Source organism: Acinonyx jubatus, chromosome F2 (genome assembly GCF_027475565.1).
Source record: "Acinonyx jubatus isolate Ajub_Pintada_27869175 chromosome F2, VMU_Ajub_asm_v1.0, whole genome shotgun sequence".
Lineage (NCBI taxonomy): Eukaryota > Metazoa > Chordata > Mammalia > Carnivora > Felidae > Acinonyx > Acinonyx jubatus.
In genome coordinates this window covers 15,155,621-15,182,829 of record NC_069394.1, presented here as the reverse complement: position 1 = coordinate 15,182,829, position 27,209 = coordinate 15,155,621, and the positions used below count along the sequence as shown (strand labels likewise).

The window sequence follows — 27,209 nt, the reverse complement described above, 5'->3', positions numbered from 1 at the left end:
TGCCAGAGCAAACTTGATGACAAACATTTCCTGCAGAAGACTTTCCCTTTAGGGTCAGAGATGGCCTCAGGCTGCGGGCCTGAAATAGACTTCTTAATATCTGCCAAGTCCCCTTTGTGGATTCCGCTAGTGCACGCAGCTTTCCGATAATGTGGCTTCCTGTGGGCGGCTCATCTAGGCGAAGAGAATGTTTTCATTGATCTGCCGATGCACACATCCTAGTCTCTGGATGCCTGCCTTTATCAACGTCATTCTCACCAAGTACCGAGTTCCGGGAACCCTGCTCCAGGGAATCTGCCTCTGCCGTGGGTCCACACTCTACAAGGACAACTCGGCTTCCAGAGTCTGGCCCGTGCGGGGCCTTCTTGCAGAACTGACCTCTCCTTCCTGCATGTCCCTCTCCTCGTATTCACTTCATTCTGCTCGTGTTCAGGGCTGTGTAACACGGCCTCCTTCCCTATTCTGCTGGGAGTTCACTGGGGACAGGGTGGCTCCATACTTCGGATGTCTAACATGATGCTGGGCACCTGGCAGGAGCTGGGTAAACGTGGGCCCACTGATGAATGACTCTGGCCATCGATAAAGACCCCTTCCAGAGCCCCAGTCCAAGTTCGTCTCAATGTACAAAACAGGAGTGTTCTTCAAAGGTCTCAGAACAAGTTTTGAGAAATTGAATTGTGTTTTACATGGGCTATGCAAGGCACCCCCCTCAAACCTACACGTGAGGCCTCATGTAATCTCACCCCATAGTTTAAGCAGAGGCACGTAACTCTGTAGTTTCTTAAAGAGAAGGAATAAGAGACAGAAAGAGCAAGTGGCAAAGCACCTGAGGAAGGAGGTGGAGAGAAGGAACCAGGGGAGCACAAATGCCCGGACACGGGTTTGAATCTCGGCTCCCACCTTTCTAGCTATGTGACCTTGGGCAAGTTACTCAGCTTCTCTGATCCTCTCTTTCCTCAGCTGGCAAATGGAGGTAATATCTATTTGCAGGACTGTTGTGAGGATGGAGAGAATGTATGCAAAGCATGGTGAGTGACATAGAGCGGGTATCATCAGCAGAGGCGGGTTCCCTTTGCCAACAAAGCAAATGATCTCTGAGCCGACATTCTCCCAAGGAAGGGGGTTGCCTGAACCCACAGGCTATGTGGACACCTACCCCTCAGCAATCTTTCACAGAAAGCCAGGCTTTGGTCTGCCAGGTTCGTGTAAAGTGAGTTGTAGTGTCTGTGCAAACCCCTTGTCAGCTGCCCCTGCTGGGCCTGCGGAGGGGAAGAAACCTCCATGCTGAGAGCAGCGGGATCCAGAGCCATGAGGGAGAGCTGCGCCCCCCCCCCCCCCCGCCGCCCATGGCCTCCCTGCCACCCTGCTGACAGGGCCTTCCCCACACCCTCTGTAATTCTCATGAACTTGCATGTGGAGATGTGTGCACACAGCAATTGGTGACCGAAGTGCCGTGCCCCCAGCCCACTTCATCCTCAGGAATCTGTAGAAGAGGCACACATCCAGAGGTTTGTTTGTTTCTTTTCTTTTCTTTCTTCTTTCTTCTTTCTTTTCTTTCTTCCTTCCTTCCTTCCTTTATTTCTTCCTTTCTTTCCTTCCTTCTTTTTTCTTTCCCTTCCTTCCTTCCTTCCTTCCTTCCTTCCTTCCTTTTAATGGAAAGCCCATGGGGCTCCTGGGTGGCTCAGTCGGTTAAGCATCCAACTTCAGCTCCGGTCATGATCTTGGGGTTTGTGAGTTTGAGCCCCACATCGGGCTCTGTGCTGTCAGCGCAGAGCCTGTTTCGGATCCCCTGTCCTCCTCTCACTGCCCCTCCTCCACACGTGTGTGCACTCTATCAAAAATAAATAAACATTTTAAAAAATAAAATAAAAGGAAACCCAAACCCAGAACCCACACAGTCCCATGCATGGAGCTGGCTTCCTTTGAGAATGAAGCAAGATGAGCTTGGCCAGCTGCCACTACAGGCTAGTTCACGCTGAGTGAGGGAAAATGGTATGTTCGAAGAGGCAAGATGAATTACTTCAAAATAGCCTGCAGACCTCAGATTAGATCACGGTAGGGTAGGACCTTTTTTATTTTATTTATTTATTTATTTAAAAAAATTTTTTTTGATGTTTTTATTTATTTTTGAGACAGAGAGAGACAGAGTATGAGCAGGGGAGGGGCAGAGAGAGAGGGAGACACAGAATCTGACACAGGCTCCAGGCTCTGAGCCGTCAGCACAGAGCTCAACGCGGGGCTCGAACTCACAGACTGTGAGATCATGACCTGAGCTGAAGTCAGATGTTCAACCGACGGAGCCACCCAGGCACCCCAGGGTAGGACCTTTTTTAATAAGAAAAGAGAAAAAGCAGCCTGTAGGATATGTATGTGTGTTTATGCGTGCGTGTGAATATTTTAATATACATATTTGTATATATATTTTAATATGTATTTTAAATGAATGCTTTATGTGTTGAGATGATTCACTGGTGAGGCAGAGATAGTAAGGTGTGAGCACGGGAGCCTCCGCAAATCCTGGGAGATACTCAAGGGGACTATGGGGCAATTATGAGCGTTTAGAAAATGTGTCCTTTCCGATCAGCATAGCTCATGCTGATCCTGGCAGAACAGAAGAAGATGTCTCTGGTCAGCAGGGGCACATGATTGGGAAATCCAGGCTGCACTCTGCTGGCTGAGCCCTCTGCCCCAGTGTGGGGTGGCACCCATGCAGAGGACAGGGTACCCTTTTCTAGTTAGCGTCTAAAGGTGTCCTATGGGCTGGTGGGGCCTTGCCTGATAGACCTCCTAATTTATCCAGAATGGTTCCAGAATGTTGCTTCAGTTATCTATTGCTGTGTGACGAACCACGCTAAAACTAAGGGGGTTAACAATTCTGTAGATCAAGAGTTCAGAAAAGGCACGGTGGGGATGGCTCTTGTTTGTTCTGGGCTCGTTCTGGGCGTCTCAGCTGGGAAGGCAGGGATGGCTGGGGCTGAAGGATCATTCTCAAGATGGCTTCCTCACTCACCTGTCTGGCACCTGGGCTGGGACGGCTGTGGGACAGGTTCCACCGTGTCTGTCCTCTGAAGGGTCTCTGGAAGGCCTACCTGTGGCCTCTCCAGCACTGTGTCCTCAGGGTGGACAGAATTCTTACCTACCACACAGGGCTCCAGTGAACATGTGTCCCCATGAACAAAGCAGGTGCCACCAGGGGCTGGGCTGCTAATGTGTGAGGTGACAGGTGTCCCACAAAAAGGAGCAGTGAGGACTATGGTGAATTAGACAGGGCATGCCTCACTCCTGCAGTGGCCTCGCAGATTGGATCTGGCCTGGGAGCTCCTGGCCTGTGACTCCTGACAGTAAATAAAAGAATCAGTGTTAGAGATGGGTGAGGCCTCAGAGATCATCGGACCAGTGATTTTCAAACTTATTTTCTCTAAAGCAGTGGAAAACTTTTCTCAAAACAAGATCGTACAGAAGAAGCATGATGCAGAGCATCTGATAAAGCCTGGAATCCCACACTGGCCTCCTGTTGTCTTCCTAAGGTGCCAACATGGAGCCCTCAGGTTCCAAGGAACCCAGTTTGAAAACCACCAGTTCATATCTTTGTGCAAAAAAAGGAGAAAAGTGAGGTCCAAAGAGGGGAAGTGATTTGCCCAAATTCATACTGGGAGTTAATGGCAGAGATTAATTTGAATGTTAAAGAGACTAGGTCAAGGTCTAGCATAGCGAGGAAACTCAGTAAGTGTGTATTTTTTTCCTGGCTTTTGGGACCTCATCTTGAACGCTATTGTCTTCCTTGGATGTGTCCTGATTTTTTGTTGTTGTTGTTCATTTGCTGAGGAGTTCGGGTGGGAGCATACTGGATCCTGTATGTGGCTGTGAAGCCTCATGTACCATGAAGCAGGGAATCTCAGCTCCAAGAATTTCCTAGCATTCGAGTGGGCAGAATGCTTAGCACCTTCCAAATGTAGCTGCTAAGCACTTACCTGGGCATGAATGAAAACGAACCAAGCCTGAGCTTATGAGAAGCCCAACCTTGTCTAGAAAAATCAATACAGGTTTTCTCCATATTACATAATATGTGAGTTCCTGAAAAGTTGGAGGTAAGTCAATTTTTTCCCCAGTTCAACATGTCCCGAGCACCCAGCATCAGTTCAGCATCGTGCTGAGGCCAGGGATGGGTACATGCACATACACATGGATGGCCATGATTCTTGTTTCCGACATTTTTTACCAAGCCACATAAGACATACACCAAAGGAGGGGTGCTGGGGTGGCTCAGTCAGTTAAGCTTCTGACTTTTTTTTTAGAAAATGTTTATTTATTTCTGAGAGAGAGAGAGAGCGAGAGAGCCTGAGTGTGGGAGGGGCAGAGAGAGAAGGAGACACAGAATCCAAAGCAGGTTCCAGGTCCTGAGCTGTCAGCACAGAGGCCGACCTGGGGCTCGAACCCACGAGCCATGAGATCATGGCCTGAGCCGAAGTCAGAGGCCTCACCGAGCCACCCAGGTGGCCCAGCTTCTGACTCTTGATTTCAGCTCAGGTCATGGTCTCACAGTTCATGGGTTTGAGCCCACATCAGGCTCTGTGCTTTCAGCACAGAGCCTGCTCTTGGGATTCTTGCTTCCAGGTTCCTACATTTTTACCAAGCCACATAAAAAATACACCAAAGGAGGGGCGCCTGCCTGGGTGGTTCAGTAGGTTAAGCATCCGACTCTTGATTTCAGCTCAGATCATGGTCTCACAGTTCGTGAGTTCCAGCCCTGCATTGGGCTCTGCACTGACAGTGGGGAGCCTGCTTGGGATCCTCTCTCTCCTTCTTTCTCTGCCCCTCCCCTGTTCATGCTCTCTATCTCAAAATAAATTTAAAGAAATTATTTAAAAAATACACCAAAGGAGCTTGCTAATGATGTCATATAAAATGGTGTCATTTTATAAAATGGGAAGAATTACCTCCTTAATTAACACCTTATGTCCTCATTTACAAATATTTGTATTTGTCAATTTGGATTTTCATGGTAAAGGGCTTTTTCAGTTCTGGCATATGGCAAGTCTTTAATGAATGAAAATTTGTTGACTAAAGGAACATAGTTCGAGAACGGTCAAGGAATACCCATACTTGATAATCACATTTGTGTACGGGTACATACCTCAAACATACTTTTCACATATTGGTACCTGTTTGTTTCCATAAGAACCTCCTGGGGAAGGGAAAGTAGGTGTTTATTATGCCATTTCACAGGTAAGATAACTGAGGCCCTATAATGAGCTTCCTCAAATTAGTATCTGAAAAAGGTCTGATGGAAGTTAAGTCCGGACTTTGCCAGCAGGGGAAGCCCCAGCCATGAGATCAAGACAACTTTAGCTCACGCGTGCCGTTGGCTCACCTGATCTCAGCCCTACCAGGTGTACATGTCCATCCCCCGCCAGGCATTCAGGTAGGAGGCCTCAAAAGCTTAAATCCTTTTTTCTTTCCCCAACCGCCCACATCCTGCCGCTTTCCAGGGCCGGACATTGAACTCTGAAATCTGGGCCCTGCTCCTTAGCCCCCACATCTGCCCAAATGCCTGTTCTCCCTCCTCACCAACCCCGTGGGTGACTCTCTGCCCTTGAGTACATTTATTTGGTTGACAGTTACGAAGCCTCTCCTTTACAGTGGGCACTGGGCCAGGGCCCGGAGATATACTGCCAGATAAAACATGGTCCCTGCCCTCTGGGACTGCTGTTGAGTGGAAGGAGCCTTAAGAGAAAGCTAGGTGGAACACTCAACAGCACTCAGGAGGACATTTAAATCTGACGGTGGTGCTGGGGGGGGGAGGGGAAATCTGAGTGGTGTTTTGAAGAATGAATAGGAGTTCACCAGATTGGCAGGAGAAGGGGAGGGAATTCCAATGACAGGAACGGCACAGGCAAAGGTGCAGAGGTACGAGTTGCCCTGGCATGTTTAGGACCCTGGCAGGAGCTGACAAGGGGAAGGGAGGTAAGGAGACAAGGTGAGGCTGGGAAGGGAAGCGGGGCCAAGGAGGGGGCCTACATTTCCACACTGTGGTCTGGCTTTCATCTGAGGGTCCCTGCAAAGCCTTAGGCCTGGGCCTGATATGATCAAATTCCAATTTTAGGAAAAAAGTACTCTGAGAGGTGTGTGGGGAATGGAGTGAGGAGGGAAGGGACACATTTTGTTCGGCATACCACCCTGTCGGCACCTCATGGGTGCAATGGCAGAGTGGGTGCTCACTGTTGACGGGATGAAGCAGTGACCCAGCAGGCAGCTTACTGAGGAAATCTGGGGGAAGGTCCTGAACAAAGATCGTGAGAATGGAGAGGAGGGGCTGGACGTGGGGAAAGTACAGGGTTTGTCTGAGTCAGGGTCTGGTCGGGGAAACAAAACAGGCCAGGAAGTTCGATGAAGAAAGTTAACAGTGGAGAATTAGTTATAAAAGTATTGGAAGAACAGAAATGCAACAGAACGATATGGTACAGGTGGGGGGGGGGGGGCGGGATAACCCAGAGATCAGCAACATCAGGAAGCTACTGCCACCCTAGGGCTGGAGGGACAAAAGTGGTGTCATCCCAGGAACCAGAGTCCCTAGAGTACACCAGGAGTGAAGAGGGAGGGGTGCCAAGGTTGGGGTCCCCAAGGAGCAGACTCAGACATGGAGGCTAGCATGTAGTGGCCTTCCTGGGGAATGCTCTTGGAAGGGAAGGGAATGAACAGGGTTGGCCAGAGGGAAAAGCTGGGCTCAGTGCAGTCTCAAGGAGGGCCTCAGGTGACCCTAAATGGGAGGTCTGAAGCTTGGATGCCCTTCAGAGTCCAACCAAGTTGGGGCAGGGAGGCCGGACCTTTATACTCCAGCCACTGGATATAGACCTCCAGGCAAGGTAGCTCTTCTCAGTCAAGGCAGTTTTCAAAAACGGGTCCCAAAAGGCATCCTGGCAGGAGGGGGCGGATAAATTCTTCAATCCAGAAGCGGAATCTGGTGGCATGTCCCAACAGCCGTACAGAGGGGCTGCCCAGGTGGGGCTGCAGCCGCAGAAGTATAGCCAGTGCCCCGAGCAGAGAGAAAGGGAAGAAGTAACTGCTACTCACCTCCCCATCAGGGGTAGGGCCTCCCACTGGAAAACTGGGCTGGAAGCTGGTGGGCAAGAGCTTGGGAAGAGTTTGCAAGGGGAAGCCCCAGAGAGCTGCACAGGGGAGAGCAGGGGGGCTCTGAGAGGTCTGGGGTGGCCCCAGAGACTGGCTGTGGGGAATGGGGGAAAAGGGCGGATTCGAGGGGAAATGAGTGCCCTGGAGGGTGGGTGGGGTGGATGGTGGGGACGCCTTTCTCTCAGAAGGTGCAATGAGGAAGAGTAGCCTTGGAGGAAGAAGCTGATGGCTCATGTGGTGTTCATGCAGGTGCCTAGCTGGCAGCTCAGTGGATCTTAAATACTGGCACAGAATGAACGTGAAAGAAGGAAAACCTCAGGTAGGCTCTCTCCTGGCCACAGGACCAAGCAAACCTCCTCAGCATGGCACTGGAGCCCCCCAAGACTTCTGCAGGCTCAGCTCCCACACCTGTGCAAGCCCCTTGGCCTCACTGAGCCCACCTTGAGTCCCCCACTACTCACCATTCATACCCGCTGCTTGCTGCCCCCCCCCCCCACCCCCCGGCCCCCCACAGCAACAATCTCACAATCCCACACATTCCTCAGGTCAAATGCTGCCTCTAGATGGGACTCCTCCCTAGTCCTCTTTTCTCCCAAGCACATTGTAATCCCTCCCATGAGTCCCCATGAGTGCTTCAGAGCCTGAAATCACCACTTACTACCTACTGGACTCCAGCAAGGAACTTAAAAACCTTCAGGTTTCTTTCTCTCTGAAATGGGACAAAAAATAACCCCACAGGCTGATTGTAAAACCGAAGGGATTATGCATAAAGTGCTAAGAACAGTCCCTGACACATTATGTCAGCAATTATTGTTAGCATTTATTAATGTTAGCAATTATTTGCATTTTCATCTTCTAATCCCCGGCATCTGGCCCTTAGTAGATGCTTAATTAGTGTTTGTTGAATGTATGGAGATTTAATATTAAAAGGATTTATCCTTGGGGCTCGAGCTGGTTTTAGAAAATTAAGCGTTTAGCAGGAGTGAGTACAGAGCCTCTCTGATAAGAGTTATCTATGTCGGACGTCTAGAGACTCCAAGTTGACCCGGATCTCTCAAGAAAGAGAAACGACAGAGTTTAAATTCCTTTTTCAAGGAGGTTTCTTGGTGCAGGGTCTGGCACACATTTCACGCTCACCCAAATCACGTTGCACGAATGTACGCACACAACCTGGCAGGGATGTCCTGGTGTAGGCAGTATCACAGTCGGTGGCCAGAATGACTTCTACTCCCCTACCCGCCCACCACGGAACCGGGGCTGGCACCGGGCCCCAGACCCTGCTCCGGGGGCAGGAGGCCGGGAAGGGGGCAGGAATCCGGCGGCAGCCACGTGGGCCCCTTCCGCTAGCTCCCCACATCCTTTGTTTCCCACCGGCCCCGGCTCAGGAAGCTCTTTCTGCTAGTCACCGCGAAGGGGCGGCCCAGGAGCCTGGAGAAGCTATTTCCGTGCAATCCAGGAGGGCGGCAGGCGCGGGAGGGGCGTGGAGGTGGAGGCAGCGCAGAAGGCCCAGTGTTTGCTTTTATTTCATCCAACAGAAGGTTCTATTTGTGGAAGCGAACAGACGCTGGGGATTAGAGCTGGGAGGGGGAAGGAAAAGGAAAAAAAAAAAAAAAGCCACATCCACTACCACGCAGAGGTCTTCCCCGGAACTACCGCGTGGGGGTGAATGACTGATTCTGGAATTCATCACCTTTCCTATCCTGCCTTCCTCTGGCTGCAGCGGGGCCTGGGCGGTGCCCACGGCTCCAATCGAAGGTCTCAAGGCGCGGGGCGGTGGGGGTTCCCTGAAGCGAACGACGTAACCGTCCGGCCGCAGCGAGCTGCTGGTGCAGGGAACTGTGGTGCGCGCGCCCATAGTCCATTGTGCTCGGTGTGAATGGGGAACGCGCACCAATCAGCGGTCGCTTCGTCCCCCGCGGCCCCGCCCCTCCCGCCCACTTCCCCGGGACGCTGACGTCACGGGAACTTTTCCTCCGCCCCCTCCCCGGGCAGCTCGAGCTGGGCCGCTGGCCTGCGAGAGGGCGCGCGCCGCCTCCTGCCCAGCCCGGGGCGGGGGGTGCGCGCGCGTCCCAGCCGGCTCGGGACACACCACCTGCGCCCGAGCGCGCGCAGCTCGGAGCATCCCCAGCCTTCGGGCCACCCCCATTGCCCCCGCCGACCCAGCTCAACCTCCTCCCCCCCCCCCCCCCCAAGCCTCCTCCCTCCGCTTCGGTGACTGCTTGCCGGGCGGCAGGGCCCGAGTCGTCGCAGCCACCTCATTGCTCAACCCGGCTTCCCAACTGTTTACACAGCCTGGCCTGTGAGTGTGTGTGTGTATACAGCGTGAGTCACCGAGAGGCGGAGGAGGTGGAGGAAAAGGAGAAGGAGGAGTGCACTGGCCGGGATCCGTGCGGCGCACACACTCACTCACTCACTCACACTCAGTCACTCTCTCCGAGCGCGTCTCGCTCCCTCACACACACGCCGGGAGCCCAGGAGCGCGCAGGATCTCGAGCGCCGCGGAAAAGTTGCTCCGGCTTTCTCTCCGGGACTTGGGCTTTGGGAAGTGCATTTGCTCCGCCGCTCCACCGAGCCTGCGGAATCCTGCCCTCGCGGCTCGGGACGTTGGGAACACCAGCCGCCGCCTCCTCTGCCTCCGGGACTGTCGGCGGCCTCGACAACAATAGCGGCAGCCGCCCGGGGCCAGGCGCCCCAAGCCGGTGCCCGCGGGGCTCCCGGGACCCGAGCCGGCCTCTGCTCCCCGGACGCGCGGCCGGCGTGCTTCCTGCGGGCAACGCGAGCGCCCGGGAGCGGCTCCTGCCTTGACCCCCGTGGGGGCCGAGCCGAGCTCCGTCTGCAAAGTCCATCCCGCCGGCTGGAGTAGGTCGCGGCGCCGGCTCCGAGCCCTCAGCGCCTTTCCGCGCGGATCCCGGGACATACAAAGCCGGGGCCGGCCCGGCCCGGGACGGGATGCGGGTCGGTCCGGTGCGCTCTGCCATGAGCGGCGCCTCGCAGCCCCGCGGCCCGGCCTTGCTGCTCCCGGCCGCCCGGGGCGCCCCGGTCAAACGCCTGCTGGACGCGGACGACGCGGCGGCCGTGGCGGCCAAGTGCCCGCGCCTCTCCGAGTGCTCGAGCCCGCCGGACTACCTCAGCCCCCCCGGCTCGCCCTGCAGTCCGCAGCCGCCGCCCGCCGCGCCGGGGGCTGGCGGCGGCTCCGGGAGCGCGCCGGGGCCCAGCCGCATCGCCGACTACCTGCTGCTGCCCCTGGCGGAGCGCGAGCATGTGTCCCGGGCGCTGTGCATCCACACGGGCCGCGAGCTGCGCTGCAAGGTAGGCACCCCCGGGTCGGGACGCGCCGGGGCGGTGCGGGAACGCGGTAGCCCGCAAAGGTGCTTGGGGGTCTCGCCCTCCGGCGCCGGGGGCCTCAGGTGCCACCTGCGGTGACTCGATCGTGGTAGGCGGCATTTGGCCAGGTTCACCCTTTGGGTGATTGAGGGGTTTCGGACGGGGTGGTATAATGGGGGCTCTGCGAGCAGGAGGAAGTGCGGTGTTCGGTGGCTTTATCTCTGTTCTTTCCGTAGCGCCCAGTTGAGCGCACGGCGTTCCAAATAAGTTGTGGAATTGAAATGGATTCCAGGGCCATGCCATTCCCCTTCTCTCATTCTCCTCGCTTCCCCCGCCCCTTGTCCTGGAAGGACGCCCTGCAGTGGGTGCCTCCTTGGAGCTTGGAGCAGCTGGCGGCTCTCTTGCTGGGGTTTCAAGGCACCCGGGCTCAGCTGTGGGTGGTGAGGGAGTGGGAGGATCGTGTCAGGCTCGGGTCTTGGGGATTCCGGCTTGAACCCGCACCCCCGGGGATGAGAACCTCATCCCCGCTCCCCACCCCACCCCACCCCGACCCCAGAGATTGGTCTGAGATGGCCTTCCAGTCTGGGCGGGGGATTTGTCTGGCGCAGAAATGTTGGAAAGCCCACACCGGCTAGGAACCCTCGCTTCCATTCATGTCTTTATTTTTCCGGCCAGCGATTTTCTTTTGAATGTGAGAGATTCCATTCCGGAGGAGGTAGAACTCCTAGAAACGGGGTCCTCCCGCGTGCTCCTCCAGCGCCCATAGACGCAGAACATTTCCCGCAGCCCAGCCTTTGCGAGCCTGACTCCCGTCTCGGACCTCCCCGAGGATCGTCCGGGCTGCTTCCTTTCAACCCCGAAAGATAGGGTCACCCCTCAGTTGAAGTCGCTCTTGGGTTTTCCGCAACTCACCTGAACTCCACCCGCGTTCCCCTCCCTGGGCTTACTGCTGCCACCTACTGTCCGACCTGAATGAAATTCCAAATGCCATCTCAAGCCCAGTGGAAAGGGGGGGGGAAATCTTTCCTTCTCTGGCCCCCGGGCTCAGAGCGGTTAGGGGAAGATATGTGTGTGGGGTGGGGTGGGGTGAGGGAGGGGGGCGGCAGAGAGATTTTTCTAGCTGGTGCTAGGGCAGCCAGGCCTCAGAGGTGGGGTGGGTCTGGCCATTGTGCAACCCCTTCCAGTTCCTCTGAGCAGATAATAGCTGAATCCAGATGGTGACAGCCCATGTGTCACCGTTTCCAGTTGAGTCTAGGATATGAGTAACCGGACTAAACAAAAGGCGCTTAAAGAGACCAGCTAGCTTCTGAGAGGAGATACTACCCATTTTCCTGGTGAAGGTGGGGCCAAGGAAGGGGGAGGGGAGATAAACAAACAAATGAAAAAACCTTGGACAACATCCCATACCCCTCCTGTGACAATTTTAACTCAAGGCCGCTTATACCTGAGTCAGACTGTAGGCAGGTTGTTTAAGGCTGTGTTGTCACAGCCTTTCTTCGAGTCATCTGTTCCTTCTGACTAATGACAGATCTTCATGTTCCCCAGCCCCTCCAAGCTTCCACTTGGAGGTTGCAGACTGGCCACATGCTGTGCTCTCTGTGCTGAGCACTTTGGGTCTGCAGGAGATCATGCATTTTCAAGGACTGCTTTTTCGCTCCTGGAGATCCCAGGGGGCTCCTGCAAACAAGGGAGGGCCACAGAGGGCTGGGGCTTTAGGGCTTAGCTCTCCTGTGCGGATGGCCTCAGATGGCCTCATGAAAGGAGGTGACACATATAAGGATGCTTTTAAACCATCCATATTGTAATCCAGTGGTTATTTGCTAGCCCAGAGCCCTAGATGTTGCCAGTCTGGGGTGTTAGAGGCAGGTGGGGCGGCAGAGATTGGGGGGGGGGAGGTGTGAATGAAAGGAGCCTTGCTGTCGAGCACAGCCCAATGATTGAGAGCTGCAGCCTGGGATTTAGACGGCAGCCTCTGTTTTCCTAGCCTCCTAAATGGGTCCTCTTCTCTCTGCAGGTGTTTCCCATTAAACACTACCAGGACAAAATCAGGCCTTACATCCAGCTGCCATCACACAGAAACATCACTGGCATCGTGGAAGTGATCCTTGGGGAAACCAAGGCCTACGTCTTCTTTGAGAAGGACTTTGGGGACATGCACTCCTATGTGCGAAGCCGGAAGAGGCTGCGGGAAGAGGAGGCTGCACGGCTCTTCAAGCAGATTGTGTCCGCGGTGGCCCACTGCCACCAGTCAGCCATCGTGCTCGGGGACCTGAAACTTAGGAAATTTGTCTTCTCCACGGAGGAGAGGTGAGCAGCCTCCGCAGCTCCTCCTGTGGCCTTTCAGGGCGCAGTTAGGTGCAGTTAGGTGCAGAGTGTTGGTTCAAATCAGAGCCAAGGGCTCAGTTGTCCCAGACTTAGTATTTAGAAGTCCTCTCCTGAGGAGCCGTGGCCAAGGATGGTTTATTCTGCACTCTCGTGGATGTGGCCTGGGGACATCTTGGTGCTTCTTTCTGTGGGATGTCATATGATGACAGGATGCTCTCCCCACTTCCACTCCAGGATCAAGTTTATTCCCCATTGTTGTCAGAAAGGTCAGTTCTTCTGGGGTGCGGATGTCACCCTGCCCGTCACAACCTGGACCCCTAAAGGAAGTTTTCAAGTCCTTGCTTCTACCAAGTGGGGCCTTTTTTTTTGTACCTAGAAAGTATCACAGAGCTAAACTGTTGTATTTGCAGAATTGTGCCCTCCTCCTCTGTACCATATTCCTGTTTCTTTTCAGTCTGGCCCCCAATCCTTTCTTTACATCCTCTGGTGACTTTTTAGACCTTTTGTTTGGATACATCTTCAGAAAATAGCCACATTGAATAATAAATGGAAGTTGGCTGGAATTGGTTGCTAAGTATAGATCATGACTTACCTCATAAAGGACAAGATGAGCTTGATAAGAGAATAACGAGACACTAAGATTCAGACTTGTGGTTTCAGACCAGGGAATTCAGGAAGCCGCAGGAGATAAACCTCACCTGATTGTAAGAGGTGGGCCACATCCCTTATGGGGAGGTTAAGAGCAGTACCCTTGGAGAATTGTCGAGGGGTGTGTGTGATTTTGTTGTAGCTTTTCATGTGGGGCTTTCCCCCACCTGTGCACTTTTACCCTTACCTCCAAATCATAGGAAAGATTACGGGGTTGAGTTGCCATAAAACATGGCTTTGTATCTGACCTTGCAATACTTATTGGAACATACCGATTAGCAAAGAAAAGCCAAGTGTTTGCAATGGAGAAGTTTCCAATTCCTGGAACATGCTCCTTCGATATGTTGATGTGTTTTCTGAAACATGCCTTACACACCTCCTTACCAGCTTTTGAAATCTGCATTGCACAGGCGAATGTCATGTGCACGGAGTTTGGCAACCCGAGGGTTAAGCAATGGCAGGCTGACGCTATTCGTGTAACCAGCACAGGTGCAGGGTTTTAGTACTACAGCAGCCAATCAGGGGCAGACAGTGAGGGTTGAGTCATATTTTCCGTTTACAGAACCAATGGGTATTTTACATAACGACGAGGAGGTCAGGCTGAGGACATACCGAAGTTAGCACATGTATACTACACTCCAGGGAACAGGAAGGCAGGAAGGAAAAAAAAAAAAACAAAAACAGCCAGACCTTTGAGAGGAAAAGAAATTGACCCATTAGCCAGTACCAAATGTTTGCATTTGACTTCACAACAAGTGACTGACTGATACCAGGGCTATTTCAGAGAAGCAGGAAAGAGCATTAACTGCCAGCAGATAATAGAGGTTCCCCCCACGTGGCTCTGGGTTTGGGGGGAATCGGTGAACCGTGGGTGGCTGGTTCTGAATAAGGAGGCACCCGCACCTTCGTAAGAGCCTCTGATTAAAGATGTTTCAGACTTCAGCTGTTACCTGGACAGATAACCCCCCATGTAGAGTAAATCTGCTTCGGTGTTGAGGTACTATCCGCATGTATGGATGTCTGTAGGCCCCGCAACCTTCAAATCCATTAGCCACTTGTGTTTGCTCACATGACCTCTCGGCCCAGGCTAAGTGTTCTTTGCAATTAAACACCCCAATAAATGTAATTAACATTCCTGGCCCCTATCTCATCACAGTTACCGCGGCCTGGGCCCAGGTGGACAGAGTTCCCTTTGTGTGTGTCTGTCAGCGTGACGTATGTGCATAATAGCAGTGACTTTGGGCCCCATGTTCTGTGATGCCAAGTGTGGGCCCATGGAGCCCTGGCAGTTTAATGGCATAAGAATAAGATCGGCCTGTAGGATGCTCCGGGCGGGGTGGGGTGGGGGGGCTGAAGAGGTGGGATACACTGTTCTTCCCTGATACCGTGTGTAGAAAATGTTAGCAATTCCCCTGAGACCGGCTCCCACTTCTGCAATGTGAACTTTGTAAATTGTGTAACCCTATTAGGATATCTCTTCTAAGCTCTAGCATAATGAATAGTATCTGGGGCTTTGCATCATACCCTCCCGCCCCAGGCTCTCTCTCGATACTTTGCAAATGTTTATTGCGGTCTGTATTGGTTTGTGAAATCCCGAGTCCTGGGTGGTTGCAGGGCACTGCTTACTGGATGAAGGGGTAAATGGCATTCCTTGGGCCCTTGCCTTTAGTGCCTGTGGGCACTGTTAATAGGGAAGGCCTTGTTTTTCATAGCAGCTGATCTGGAAGTAATAGCTTGTTTCCTCTCCTGCAGAAGCCAGCTCAGACTGGAAAGTCTAGAAGATACACACATAATCAAGGGAGAAGACGATGCTCTGTCAGACAAACATGGCTGCCCAGCCTATGTGAGCCCCGAGATTCTGAACACCACGGGGACCTACTCTGGAAAGGCCGCAGACGTTTGGAGCCTGGGGGTGATGCTCTACACCCTTTTGGTGGGACGATACCCCTTCCATGACTCAGACCCCAGTGCCCTCTTCTCCAAAATCCGCCGTGGACAGTTCTGCATTCCTGAGCACATTTCCCCCAAAGCCAGATGCCTCATTCGCAGCCTCCTGAGACGGGAGCCTTCCGAGAGACTCACTGCTCCTGAGATCTTACTCCATCCCTGGTTCGAGTCTGTCTTGGAACCTGGATACGTCGACTCAGAAATAGGAACTTCAGACCAGATTGTTCCAGAGTACCAGGAAGACAGTGACATTAGTTCCTTCTTCTGCTAATCCCAAAACCTCAGAAACCTCAATTCTCACACATAGCATTTCCATTTCTAAAGATGGACAGGCCTTTTGGCGTGGTGCCAGCCAGACATGCGATGGCGTAAAGACCGAAGCTGCTGAACTCAACGTGGGCCCCCCCCCCCTTATTTGTTATGATGAGTGACTGTATTGATCTGAGCGGCACACACTCTGATCCGGCTGCCCCGCAAAGTTGTTTCCCTTCTCAATGAACCGTCAGCAACTGTCCCGCTGTCAGATGCAGGGGTGGGGGCTGGTGGGTTCTGCGTCTTCATAGGTGGCAGAGAGTATGGATATCCTACAGGGCGTGTGGTCAAGTGAAAGGAACTCCAACATTTTAAAGGGAGAGGAAGTGAGTCGCACAGTGGCATTTTGGGCAATAACCATATTTCAGCAGGGTGACAGATCATTTGGGCCAATGAACCTGCCATCTTTGAACTTGTCTTTGGGAGCTAGACGTTTGCTACCCCAGCTTCTCTATTGGAAAGTTCATTTTTTTGGGGGGGGGTTGGTTTAACACACACCCTTTCTTCACACTCACAGTTACCAATGACCCTGCTCCATTTTTGGAGCAGACTGTTTTTGGAGCAGAGGAGCCTGCCTGAACTACGAACCCAGACTCTCCTCCATTTCCTGCCAAGACCTCATTTGCACTAATGCCTTCTATCTGACCTTGAAACGTCCCCTTCTTTGCTGTCAGCACTTACCAGCTAACCGTGGAGAAGTATCACAAGAGATTTGAACTCCTGGCTATTTCGGAACTCTAAGCTCAGAGAGACTGCAGATTTTTAACGTTAATTTGAGCACTTGGAAACCGTTAGCTTTGTTGGTTCCCCTGAAACGGGTCAGCCTTTATCCTTTTTCCCCAAGACCATCTCAGGGTGGAGCATTTTGTCTAGGAGAAGAAAGATAGGGAGACTCCTCGCCTCTCCCAAGAGCAAATGGTAAACCTCTCTGTGCTTCGGCGAAAGTGGAGTTTGGATAGTCTTAGACGACTCTCAGACCCACGCATCCCCTTCATGGATATGGTCTGCCCCTGGTGTTGTGTGTCACGTCTGCAGTTTTGCATGATGGGTTGTTAATATTTTAAATTTGATGTGGTTTATAAATACATCTCTATGATCAGCATCTGGAGTGAAATAGCCCCAAATCTTTCAAGTTGGAAGAGACTTTCAGAGTATCCAGTCCAACTTTTTTCCTCTCTCTGCCATCTCCCAAAGCAGAACACCCCCCCCCCAACTTAACCTTCCTTCAGGTGGGAATCCAGCATCTGTTTGAATGCCTCCAGAGATGGGAACTCACTACCTACGAAAGACATTGCTTAACAGAGAAACTGCAACTCGCATTAAAAACGAAAAAAAAAAACAAAAAAAACCAAGAACCCAAGAAATATCAGTAAATGTCTCAGTACTGAAATCAGGTGGTTAAACGGGTAAACCGAACATACTGTATTTTGAGAAATGGCACAGAGACAGGCAGGCCATCTTTAAGGGCTCCGCCTAGGCAGACAACTAACCTGCATTGTGAGAATGTTGTCAATACCTCACGTACTGTGTACTTTGTGTATATATTCTACCTTTTATACCTGTTGTCCGATATGTGTTGTTGTTTTGGCTCTGAGGCTTGGTTTGTTGTCTGTGTCTGTCTGAATAACCTGCGTGTCTAAAACCACGTGAAATGTGAATGATTATTGGCAATATTACCTTGACAGAATCATGGGACTCGGAGAAGAGGGAGGGCAGAGGCCTCTTGTCGCACTAACGCGCTCGTGGTTGCTCGACTGTTGTATCTGTGATACGTTACCCGGCTGAGGACTCTGGGCTGGCTGGGGCTTCTGCCGGGAAAGCTCGAAACACTAGATCCTTCCTGTACATGTGTATATATGTGAACAGTGAGACGACCGTTTCTGACTTGTAGAGAAATTTTAATAAATCGGGTTTCGTAAATAGGCGCAGTGCATTTCTTGGGAGTCCAATCTGCCTTTGCCTTGTGCAATTTCATGCTGGGGATGCAAAGGTCTCTGGCCGCAGGGTTTGGAATATCACAGGGGACACACAGAAGTAAACAGATGATTATTATGCATGACCTTTGGCAGAGTAGAACCCTTTCACTTTTTCCATTGAAGTGGGCAAATTCACTTTGATGGGTGAAGCCAGTTTGGTGACATCAGGGTGGCGAGGGCCGAGAGTTGAGCCAGAGCCGAGAGACATTAAAAAGGAGCAAACATATATAAGGCTTGAGTTGGAAGAATCCCTCTGGCTTTTTTTGATGAAAGCTATGGACACTTAGAAAAGTATAGATGTGTATGCAAATCCACCAGAACTTTGAGGTCTTCATGTGACCCTGAGGGCATCCCAAGCTTCCTGCTGGGATCTAGCCTCCCCGCCCCACTGGGGCATTCGGCTTAGTTAAAATGGCTAATTGAGACCTTTCCTCCCCCCACCGGAAGTGTAAAAATGGAAATAAAGGATGGAAAAACTAAAGGCATTATTTTGAAACACAAAGGCAAAGAGAGAAAGGATTTTTATTAGGTTAATACCTTCACTGTTCCATCAGAATCGATTTTAAATGAAATAAATTAGCATCGAGAGTGATTTAAAAAAGAAAAAAACTTTAGGTTGTAAAGTGTAACAAATCTGCAGAAAAATGCACACGAAAGTGGTCAGCTCTGAATTTTCACAAACCCAACAGGAAGACAGTGGCAGAACCAGCGGTCGGATCCAGATCACAAAAGACTGCCTGGATCCCAGGAACGTCTCCCCGTCCCTTTCAGTTCCTAAGGGATACCCCTGCCCCGCCCCCCCCCTCCCGAGGGTCACTCCCATGGGGCAGAATTGTGACTCCTCTTTTAACAGTAAAAATTAGAATGGAAGAAATGAGTTCTAAGTTTAAATGGAAAGGCATACAGAAGTTACAGATGACACAATTGCCTTTTTCTAGGACTCAGGCTGAGATCACCCAAGAACGGAGACCTATGACACCAAAGTAAATGCAACTCAGGCCTCGTGACCCAGGAACTTGAAAGAAATGGAAAAAACACATCAGAGGCAGCGCGGGGTGGGGGGAAATGGCCAAATGCCTGAGTAGCTTAGAAACTTAGGAAGCTGGGGGTTGGTCTGGGGCCATCCCAGGAATAGGACCCTTAAACCCCAAAGTTCCTGGAGCCTCAGAATCTGCATTGTCGTGTCTCCTTGCTCCCACAAATCCAGACGAAGCTCGGCCTAGCTCCCTGGGCATACAGAGAGAGAGGTAATACTTTGGACTTCCCTGAGCTTTTTAATCTAAGGATTTCAAAACACTTTGCAAGCAATTAAGGTTACAACACCTCTGAGTACTGTTGTTACATGCATCGAATGGAGAGAAACATGGGTCAGGATTGGCTGGGGTGACATGTGATGCCGCAGATACATGAACGTAATCTCTTCAAAGGTAGGGACAAATCAGGGGCGATTTCAACCAGTCCCATTATAGAAGTTTGGAACAAGAGTGTGCAAACACTGGCTGGGAAGCTGATCATTTGTAATTCCCCTTGTGTTCTCAATGAATGAGCAAATCATTCAAGTAACATCTCCATAACCTTTTACTCATAGTGGAACTTTCTAGAAGTGTTACTCTTTCCCTCCCCCACCCAGTTCCCTCCCCCGTTTTGTAATCCCAGCAGCTGAGTGAAATAGGCAAGTCAAATATTATTTGCTCCATTTTGTAGACGAGAACACTGAGGCATGAGTGCCTTTCAGTAGTTACTCAGGAGTAAGCAGCTTGGAGCTGGGACTCGAACTTGGGTCTTTGGACTCCTTCCTCAACGTTGTTGTTGTTGTGTCTGCACACTGTCCCATGAAGTCTTCTGGTAGAATGATGAGTGGAGAAGGTGGTTTGAGATAGTTACAAATACTGAGCCTTTACCCCACTAGTCTCGTCACAACAACCCAGCACATCAGTCATAAAGGTGGGAGCGTCCCACAAGGTGAGAGATACATAAATCAATAAACACTTACTGTGTACCTACCGTGTGCCAGGCACTGTAGACCCTTGGCAAACAGATGACCCCACCTCAGTCCTTCTAGCTCACGGAATGGGAAGCGCCCTGGGGTCAGGGACTGTGACAGTCTTGTTCAGCCTTGGCTCTCCAGAACCCAGAGCAGTGCTTGCCACAAGGAAGGTGTCCAGTGTCAACATAGATGGACAGGTGGATGAATGGATGTTGGATGCATGGGTGTCTTCTGACAGCTCAGGGAACCATGAGCGGGGAAGCAGAAATCTTGTGACTGGGGTATCGTTCTAACTCTGAACCCCTTCTGCTGTATGACTTTGAAGAAGCAGATCTGCCACTGTGGTTCTTATTTGCTCATCTTTATATATATTTTAATTTGAAAGAAAGAGAGAGAGCATGAGCGAGGGAGAGGGGCAGAGGGAGAGAGAGAATCTTAAGCAGGCTCCACGCTTGGTGTCGATCCCACGACCCTGGGATCATGACCTGAGCCGAAATCCAGAGTCAGAAGCCCAAACAACTGAGTCACCGGGCGCCCCTTTATTTGCTTGTCTTTAAAGGGGAGTGATACTCCTTGATTTCTTCCGTCCCTTCAGCTGCTGTTTTGTGAAAACCGAACAGTTCTGTGATTCTGTGAAAACAGGTCCTATAAGGATCCTTGTCAGACTGACCATGGGAATAGTTTCGTGCTTCCTTTTAAAACAGTCCAGCAGAGTGATTGGGTTCCCGTCTAACTTTACTCTGGACAAGGAAAGGCATTGTAGGGACGAGGATTATGGAACTGGCTTGTCAGCAGAGCTCTGGCTGGGACAGGGAAAGTGAGTGCTTAGTAAATCACCCCCTTCCTTCTCCTCAAAAAATAGAGGAGTGGGATCTCCTTACCAACGCCCCACAACTGCCCGTATCAGATTTTGGTGGATTTCTCTAATGATCCCCAGCGCAGTCAATGACTTGGTGGCTCCTAGAAGGCGCAGAAGAGAAAGATGTAGCCAAACATCACACCTCAATCTTCCTGGATGTTTTATGGCACGCACCTCATTCTCTCTCTCGGCAACCCTGTAAGGTGGGCGATTTGTTCCCATTTAACAGATGGGGATGCTGAGTTCCAGAGGTTGAACAGGCTGCCTGAGGTCCTGTGGCGGGAGCGGTGTGTCAGACTCCAACCCGGGCCTGGTAACTGTAGGTCTTTGTCCATTCCCGTCCTGGGCTTTGCAAATTGAGTCTGACGTGTTAGGCCCGTGACATGTCTTCTTTTTGGAGCAGCCATTTTGCTGGGGCATTTTCTGCCAGGAAGCGTAAGCATGCTGGAGCAGTCCTGGTTTTGGGCTGTGATTTCTACCAGTTGAGATTTATCAACAGACTGCTCAGAGCATACTGAGCGCCTTGAGAAGTGCCTCACGTAAATTAACAAGTGATCACCTCACAGCAGCCCTATCGAGCAGTACCGCTATTGTCCCCTTTTTACAGATGAAGAGCCTGAGGTTCAGAGAAGGTAAGGGATTTGCCCAAAGTCGCACAGCACAGCCTTCGTTTGCTAATGAACACACCCAGAGCTCTTACTTCACCATGAAGGCCTATTGTCCCTTTGCTTTTGGAACTGGGAGGGGACTTTCTAAACTTTATAAACTATTTAGTCTTCAGTGCAATGCGATATCCTGGAACAGAAAAAGGATATTAGCGGGGAAATGAGTGAAATCCAAACAAAATCTAGAGCTTAATCGATAATTTGGTGTCAGTGTTGGTTTCTTAGTCGTGACAAATGTACCATGGAAACTTGAAATGGCGACACTGGAGCCAATGCCACGAAGATCTTTACGCTATCTTTGCGACTTTTCTGGAAATCTAAAATTATTCCAAAATCACGAGTTCATGAATAAAAAACACTGAGTCCACACTGCCCCCGCTTTCAGCGAGGGGAAATCAAGGCAGAGACCCAGAAGCCACAGCCAGCTAGCAGCAAGGACACCGTGGCCCCAGCCTCCCCAGGCCCTGCCCTGCTGGGAGCTGGCTGGTGTGCTGTGTGTGACCTTCCAGAACGCGTCTAGAGCACAACGGGCTGAATGTGAGGCGTGTCCACGGAACGTGTCAGAGGCTCTTCTTGACACAGGACATGACATTTTGAAAAATCAGTTTCGAGGTCTGACCTTTAGATGGGTGACTACTGAGTGTCTCCGGCAGTTTCCTCATCTGCTCATGGCTCTTGGGTCAGCCACCGCCGGTGAGCCAGTCTGGTGGCTGTTCCCCGCCTCACCAGCGCCAAGGCAGCGGGAGTGAGAGGGGAAATAGCTGCCCAAGGAAGGATGAACCCGCCCCGTCTGAAGCGGAAGGCCCGTGGGAGTCGGGGCTCCCGGAACACTCCAGACACGTTTCTCATCCGGGCTCCAAGGCCCGAGGGTGTCTGGTCTCTGGGACGCGGAGAGCCAGCAGACCCGCTCCCTGCCTCCTCCCCCCCCGGGGGACGGTTCCTCACTCTGTGCCCTGCGCCCGGGGAGGGGGGAGGGGGTGGGGCGGGGCTGCTGCAGCCCTCAGTGGCCCGGAAGCAGTTCGTTCAGGTTCACGCTCGTGTTAGAGACGGGGAAGCCGCGCCTGAGACGGGAAAGAGCGGCCAGTCGGCCGTCGAGGCTCGTTTTGTATCTGGAACTTTCTTTCTACGTCGCTGGCGTTACAGTTGGGTTTCTGAGCTCCTGCTGATGAGCATTCTTCTTCCTTCTTCGCTGGGGAAACGAACCTGCGCATGACATTTCCCTGGCAGCCACCCCCCCCCCCCGGAACGCTCCGTATTTCTCGGACGCGCAGCTCAACAGCCGGTGCCTGCCGGGAGCAGAGAGAAGGAGTCATTAGAGGCACGAGAGGAGCCCACACGTCTGGAGCTTGGTGCTCGCCCAGCCCTGCTTCAGCACTTGATGAGCACAGACTCGTTTCATTCCCAAGACCCCTCTGTGAGGCAGCTATCCTTTTTTTAAAAATTTTCTTCAGTGTTTATTGATTTTTGAGAGAGAGAGAGAGAGAAAAACAGAGCCTGAGTGGGGCAGAGAGAGAAGGAGACACAGAATCCGAAGTGGGCTCCAGGCTCCGAGCTGTCAGCACAGAGCCCGACGCGGGGCTCGAACTCACAAACTGCGAGATCACGACGTGAGCCACAGTCAGATGCTTAACGGACTGCGCCACCCAGGCACCCGGGAGGCAGGAATTCTTATTTGTCCCATCTTCCAGGTGAGTACGGGAAACCCCAGAGAGGTTAAGTAACTTGCTCAAGGTCACACAGGTAGTGAATGGGATCCGAGCGTGGAGCGGCTCACTCTAAAGAGTATGCCTTTAACAGGCGGGTGGCCTGCTGCCCCATTTCGGCAGGCGTCACTTTTTATATTTTATCTGCACAGTTCAAGTTCTACCATGTCTGTGTGCCCCGACCTCTCCTGAGAGAGGATGCTGGGCATTTGACACTTTGCGAAGTTAGCGGTAAAGATGCAGAGGTTTGAACTTCGGGATTAGAAAGACCCAGCAGCAAACCCTGGCTCTGTCGCTAATTGGCTGGAGGGCCCGGACAAGTCGGCCGACCGCTCCCTGCCTCGGCCGCAGTCATAACCGAAACGGCAGTGAGAACATCTACAACAGAGGCCGTGGCCGTGAAAAATACGTGAAAAAATGCTGTGTATCCAGCCCCAGCCCCAAGGTGCCACACAGCTGGCTTGAAACTCAGGCAGATCGCTTCGCGGTATAAAGAACCCAGGCTGGGAGGGCAGACAAACCCGGATTTGGATCCCAGCCTAGCTACTTATTTGCTCTGTGACCTTCAGCAAATTGCAAAACCTCTCTGACCCAGAATTTCCTCATCCATAAAATGATACATAACCATAAGAGCTGCAGGCCTCCAGCAGGGTTGGTGATAAATCACACCAAGGGCCCGGTCCGGACGGTAGGCAGAGACTAGTGTTCCTCTTGTCATTCTTAAGCATTTTCCCTTCCCTCCTTTGTCTTCCCTGCTCTTTCTCTTCCGGTTCGCGCGCTCGCCAAAGTCAGAGTTTTGGCTGTTTTGGGGTACAGCTTGGAGGGGAGGGTAAAATGGCAGGGAACAGGGCAGTGCCTAGGGGGTCGGCCTTCCTACCACCTGGGGGCCTGCTGACCTTGATCTTAGTCGTTCAGGAGCAAGCAGTCTGGCTTCTCTGACCTCGTCCAGCTGTCCAGCTCCTCTGGGGTGTCAGAAAACTCACCCTGGTGGGGGGAGGGGTGGGGGGGGTGACTTGAAACTGCCATTTTGTGGATACTACCTTGATTCCGAAAACGGAGATCTCACTGGGATCCCACAAGGAGAGAAGGGATTAAAACAATTGACACATGGCCAGCGTCTGCTGAGGCAGGGGTAGTTCACTTCTAGCCAGTAGGGTGGCCAAGAGAGGAGCCTGGAGTCACAGAGGCCCGCGGTGTGGCCCAAGTACTTAGCCATCTCAGCTTCAGTTGCCTTATTTGTGAAATGGGCTTAGTGAGAATTCTCACCTCCTGAGATTGTGCAGTTGAAATAAGATCCTGCCTGGAGAGCGTTTCCCTGACGTACACAAAATGCACAATAAATGTTGGTTACCAATAACCAGGGTCAAAGATGGTCAGAGGCAGTAAGTCAACCCATCAGAAAAATATACTAAACAATGCTTCTCGTGAGTGGGCGTGGGGGATCTTGTTAAGATGCAGATTCTGGGGCACCTGGGTGGCTCAGTTGGTTAAGCCTTTGACTCTGGCTTTCGACTCAGGTCACGATCTCATGGTTTGTGTGTTCAAGACCAGTGCCGGGCTCCGTGGATCCTGCTCAGGGTTCTCTGTCTCCCTCTCTCTCTCTCTGCCCGTCCCCTGTTCTCTTTCTCTCTCTCTGAAAAATAAATAAATAAACATTAAAAAAAAGAGATGCAGATTCTATTCACTGAGGCTGGAGTGGGGCCTGAGAATCTGCATTTCCAACCTGTTCCCAGGTGAAGTCAATGCCGCTAGTCTACCAACCACAATCAGAGCAGCATGGGGTTGAAACCCATTTCCAAATACAGACCTGTTAGGTCTCAGTTGAGATGAGCTAATTCCTGAAAACGGGTCTACTTTGGGTAAATCCGGAAGGAGGGGAGTGCAGAGAAAGTACTGTTTTGAGTAGCTGCTTGGCATCCGGTGTGTTGAATGAATGATCTCTTCGGATCCTCATGGCATCGTTGAGGGATGTTCTCATGTCCACTGTACAGATGGGACTCAGATGTTCAGCGCTCAAGGTCCCAAAGCTTAGCAAAATGTGGGCCCGAGATATGGCCTCGGGTCTCCTTGCCTCCAACCCATCCCCAATCCTGTCCCTCTGTACCTTGGATGCAATGACAGGAGCCTGAGAACCCAGTTGGGACGATCCTACACCAGCCGCCTCCTCCCTTTGCACCTCAGTTTCCCTGTTGGCAGTGAGCAACTCGGGTGTAAGTGACCTCTAAGCACCCCCCGCCGCCCCACCTCCTGTTGGAAGAGTTCATCTGTCCATGTGTGTTCCACTCTAACCCAGCATTCCCTTGGCTGCGTCCCCACTCTGCTTCCTAACTCGGTGCTGATGTTCTAATTGCAGACATATCGATGTCACCCGTCTACTTAGGAATACCAGCAGAGCTGCTGGACACAGATATCTTTGCCGCCAGCTGGCCAAGCGATATAGAGGCAACCAGAATAAACTCAGCACCTGGTCCAGAGAGAACATTCTTCCATACCCCAGGGATGAGCTTCTCAGCGTCCCTGCAGGTAGAGAAGGCCACTTGCGTCAACTTGAAGTCATGTGGGATCTAGTTTCACCTGGAGCCCAGGCTTGGAGTCTTAACCCCCTAGGGCCTGAGTGCTAAAGAGATTGGTTTGAACCTACGTGCGGAGAGGCAGGCAGACAGGCCCCTGTTCCCTGCGTGGGCTCCCACATACCTCCTGGGCTCATAGAGAACTGGGCAGGGTTTCAGAAGAGCATGTCGGCCAGAGTTAAAATCTCTGGGTTCAAGTCTTGGACTATGACATTGGGCAAGTTATTTAATCTCCCTGGGCCTCAGTTTCCTCTTCTGTAAAATAAGGCAAATGTTGGTAGTTGTCTGGTGCGGTTCTGGTGAGAAATAAATGAGCTAATACATGCATACCGTCCCATGCAAGTTGCCCCCATAAATGTGAAATCTGTTAGAGCAGGGATTTCTCTGTTGTGTTGACTGTTGGATACCTAGTATCTGGAATGGTGCCTAGCACATGACAAATGTGCACAAATATTTATTCAATGATTGAATCGGGACCTCTAGAGTGGTGGTTTTCAAACTCTGTTCCAAGGAACCCTAGGGTGTCTGGGGCCACAGAATGGTGGGATGGAGAGTATGAGAGGAAGCACTTGAAGAGGAACCAGCATCGTTCTGCTCCCTTCCCCTGCTCAGATCCTCTCAGATATATGTGGTTTTCTGGGTAAAATTTTATCTGGAGGAAGATTTTTGCAGCTGAAAAACAGTTGGAACATTACTCATATCCCAAATTTATTTCCTAGACCACCTGCCTGAGATTGTGCGGGGTGAGGGTTAAGAATGCTGATTCTCTGACCCCACCCATGATCTACTGAATCATATTTTCTGGGAAAGGAACATGCATTTTTAATCAGTTTCTTAGGGCATTCCTACTCATGTTAACATTTGAAAACCACAGGTCTAAATCATTTTATTAGTGGGGACACTGAGGCCCTGTTAGGGGGGCACATGGCTCAGGGTCTCCAGGGGGATGTTGGAAAGGCTGATGTAAAGGTATTTTAACTCCTAGACGGGTGCTCTTTCCAGGATGAGGCTTCTGTGACCCTAAAACAGGAAAGCGTCTTGTGGAGACCTCTATCGGGATGAGAGGGGTTGTGGGAAGAGACAGGAACCTGCTCAACACTATCTCAGCCTTGGGGCAACTGTCTGCCTCCTGGAGCTTTGACTTTGCCCACATATGCTCCAGGGTAGGCACTCAGTGGGTGTTGGTCCAATTGAAGAAGGAGTGAGTGAAAGAATGACATTCTTATGGAGAGATATAAACAGTGTACCATATAATGGCAGATAGTACTAAGCTCTGTGAAGAAAAGAAAAGTAGGTAGGGGGCAGAGAGTGATACATTGGGGAGCTATTTTGGATAGAACATTTAGATACCTTTTTGGAAAAAAAGCTGCTTCTGAGGAGGTCACACTTGAATAGAGACTAGAGATATGCGGGAGATGAGTTGTCTAGTGGAACATAAAGGGGACAGCAAGTGCAAAGGCTCTGAGACAGGAAAGTGCTTGGTGTGCTTAAGGACCTGCAAGGATTGTTTGAGGCTTACGTGAGACAATGTGGCAAAATGGGGACAGTGCCTGCTGCATGTTGGCTGTTATTATTGTCATTTTGTCCTCATGATGTGAAGGACAAGTACCATCAGATTTACCTTTTACTGTATTTATTTATTTTAGTCTATTGTTTATTTAAAAGTCAAATTCATCAAGATATAATTTCCCTACAGTAAAATTCACCCTTGTGTAGTGAATAGGAGGATGAGATTTGACAAATGCTTCCATCGTCAAGCAAATCT

The 27,209-nt window shown here is 51.5% G+C and overlaps 1 protein-coding gene and 1 long non-coding RNA gene across 2 annotated transcripts; one reads left to right on the top strand and one right to left on the bottom strand.

Annotated features, from left to right (window-relative positions):
- Positions 1-10,077: 10,077 nt before the first annotated feature.
- TRIB1 (tribbles pseudokinase 1) lies at positions 10,078-17,606 on the top strand. Its single transcript, XM_027063920.2, has 3 exons — positions 10,078-10,437; positions 12,467-12,759; positions 15,178-17,606. Exons 1-3 carry the CDS (start codon positions 10,078-10,080, stop codon positions 15,641-15,643), a joined length of 1,119 nt encoding a protein of 372 aa, XP_026919721.1. The 3' UTR covers positions 15,644-17,606.
- A 522-nt stretch (positions 17,607-18,128) lies between these two features.
- Positions 18,129-22,145, bottom strand: LOC113600576 (uncharacterized). The gene is made up of 2 exons (XR_003421622.2): positions 21,791-22,145; positions 18,129-21,301 (listed from the first exon to the last, which is right to left on the bottom strand). It is a non-coding gene; the product is annotated as an uncharacterized LOC113600576 (long non-coding RNA).
- Positions 22,146-27,209: the final 5,064 nt, after the last annotated feature.

Coding starts and splice junctions, on each gene's coding strand:
- TRIB1 (XM_027063920.2), top strand. CDS start 10,078: ATGCGGGTCGGTCCGGTGCGCTCTGCCATGAGCGGCGCCTCGCAGCCC. Junction 10,438..12,466: donor GCCGCGAGCTGCGCTGCAAG/GTAGGCACCCCC, acceptor TTCTCTCTGCAG/GTGTTTCCCATTAAACACTA. Junction 12,760..15,177: donor GTCTTCTCCACGGAGGAGAG/GTGAGCAGCCTC, acceptor CCTCTCCTGCAG/AAGCCAGCTCAGACTGGAAA.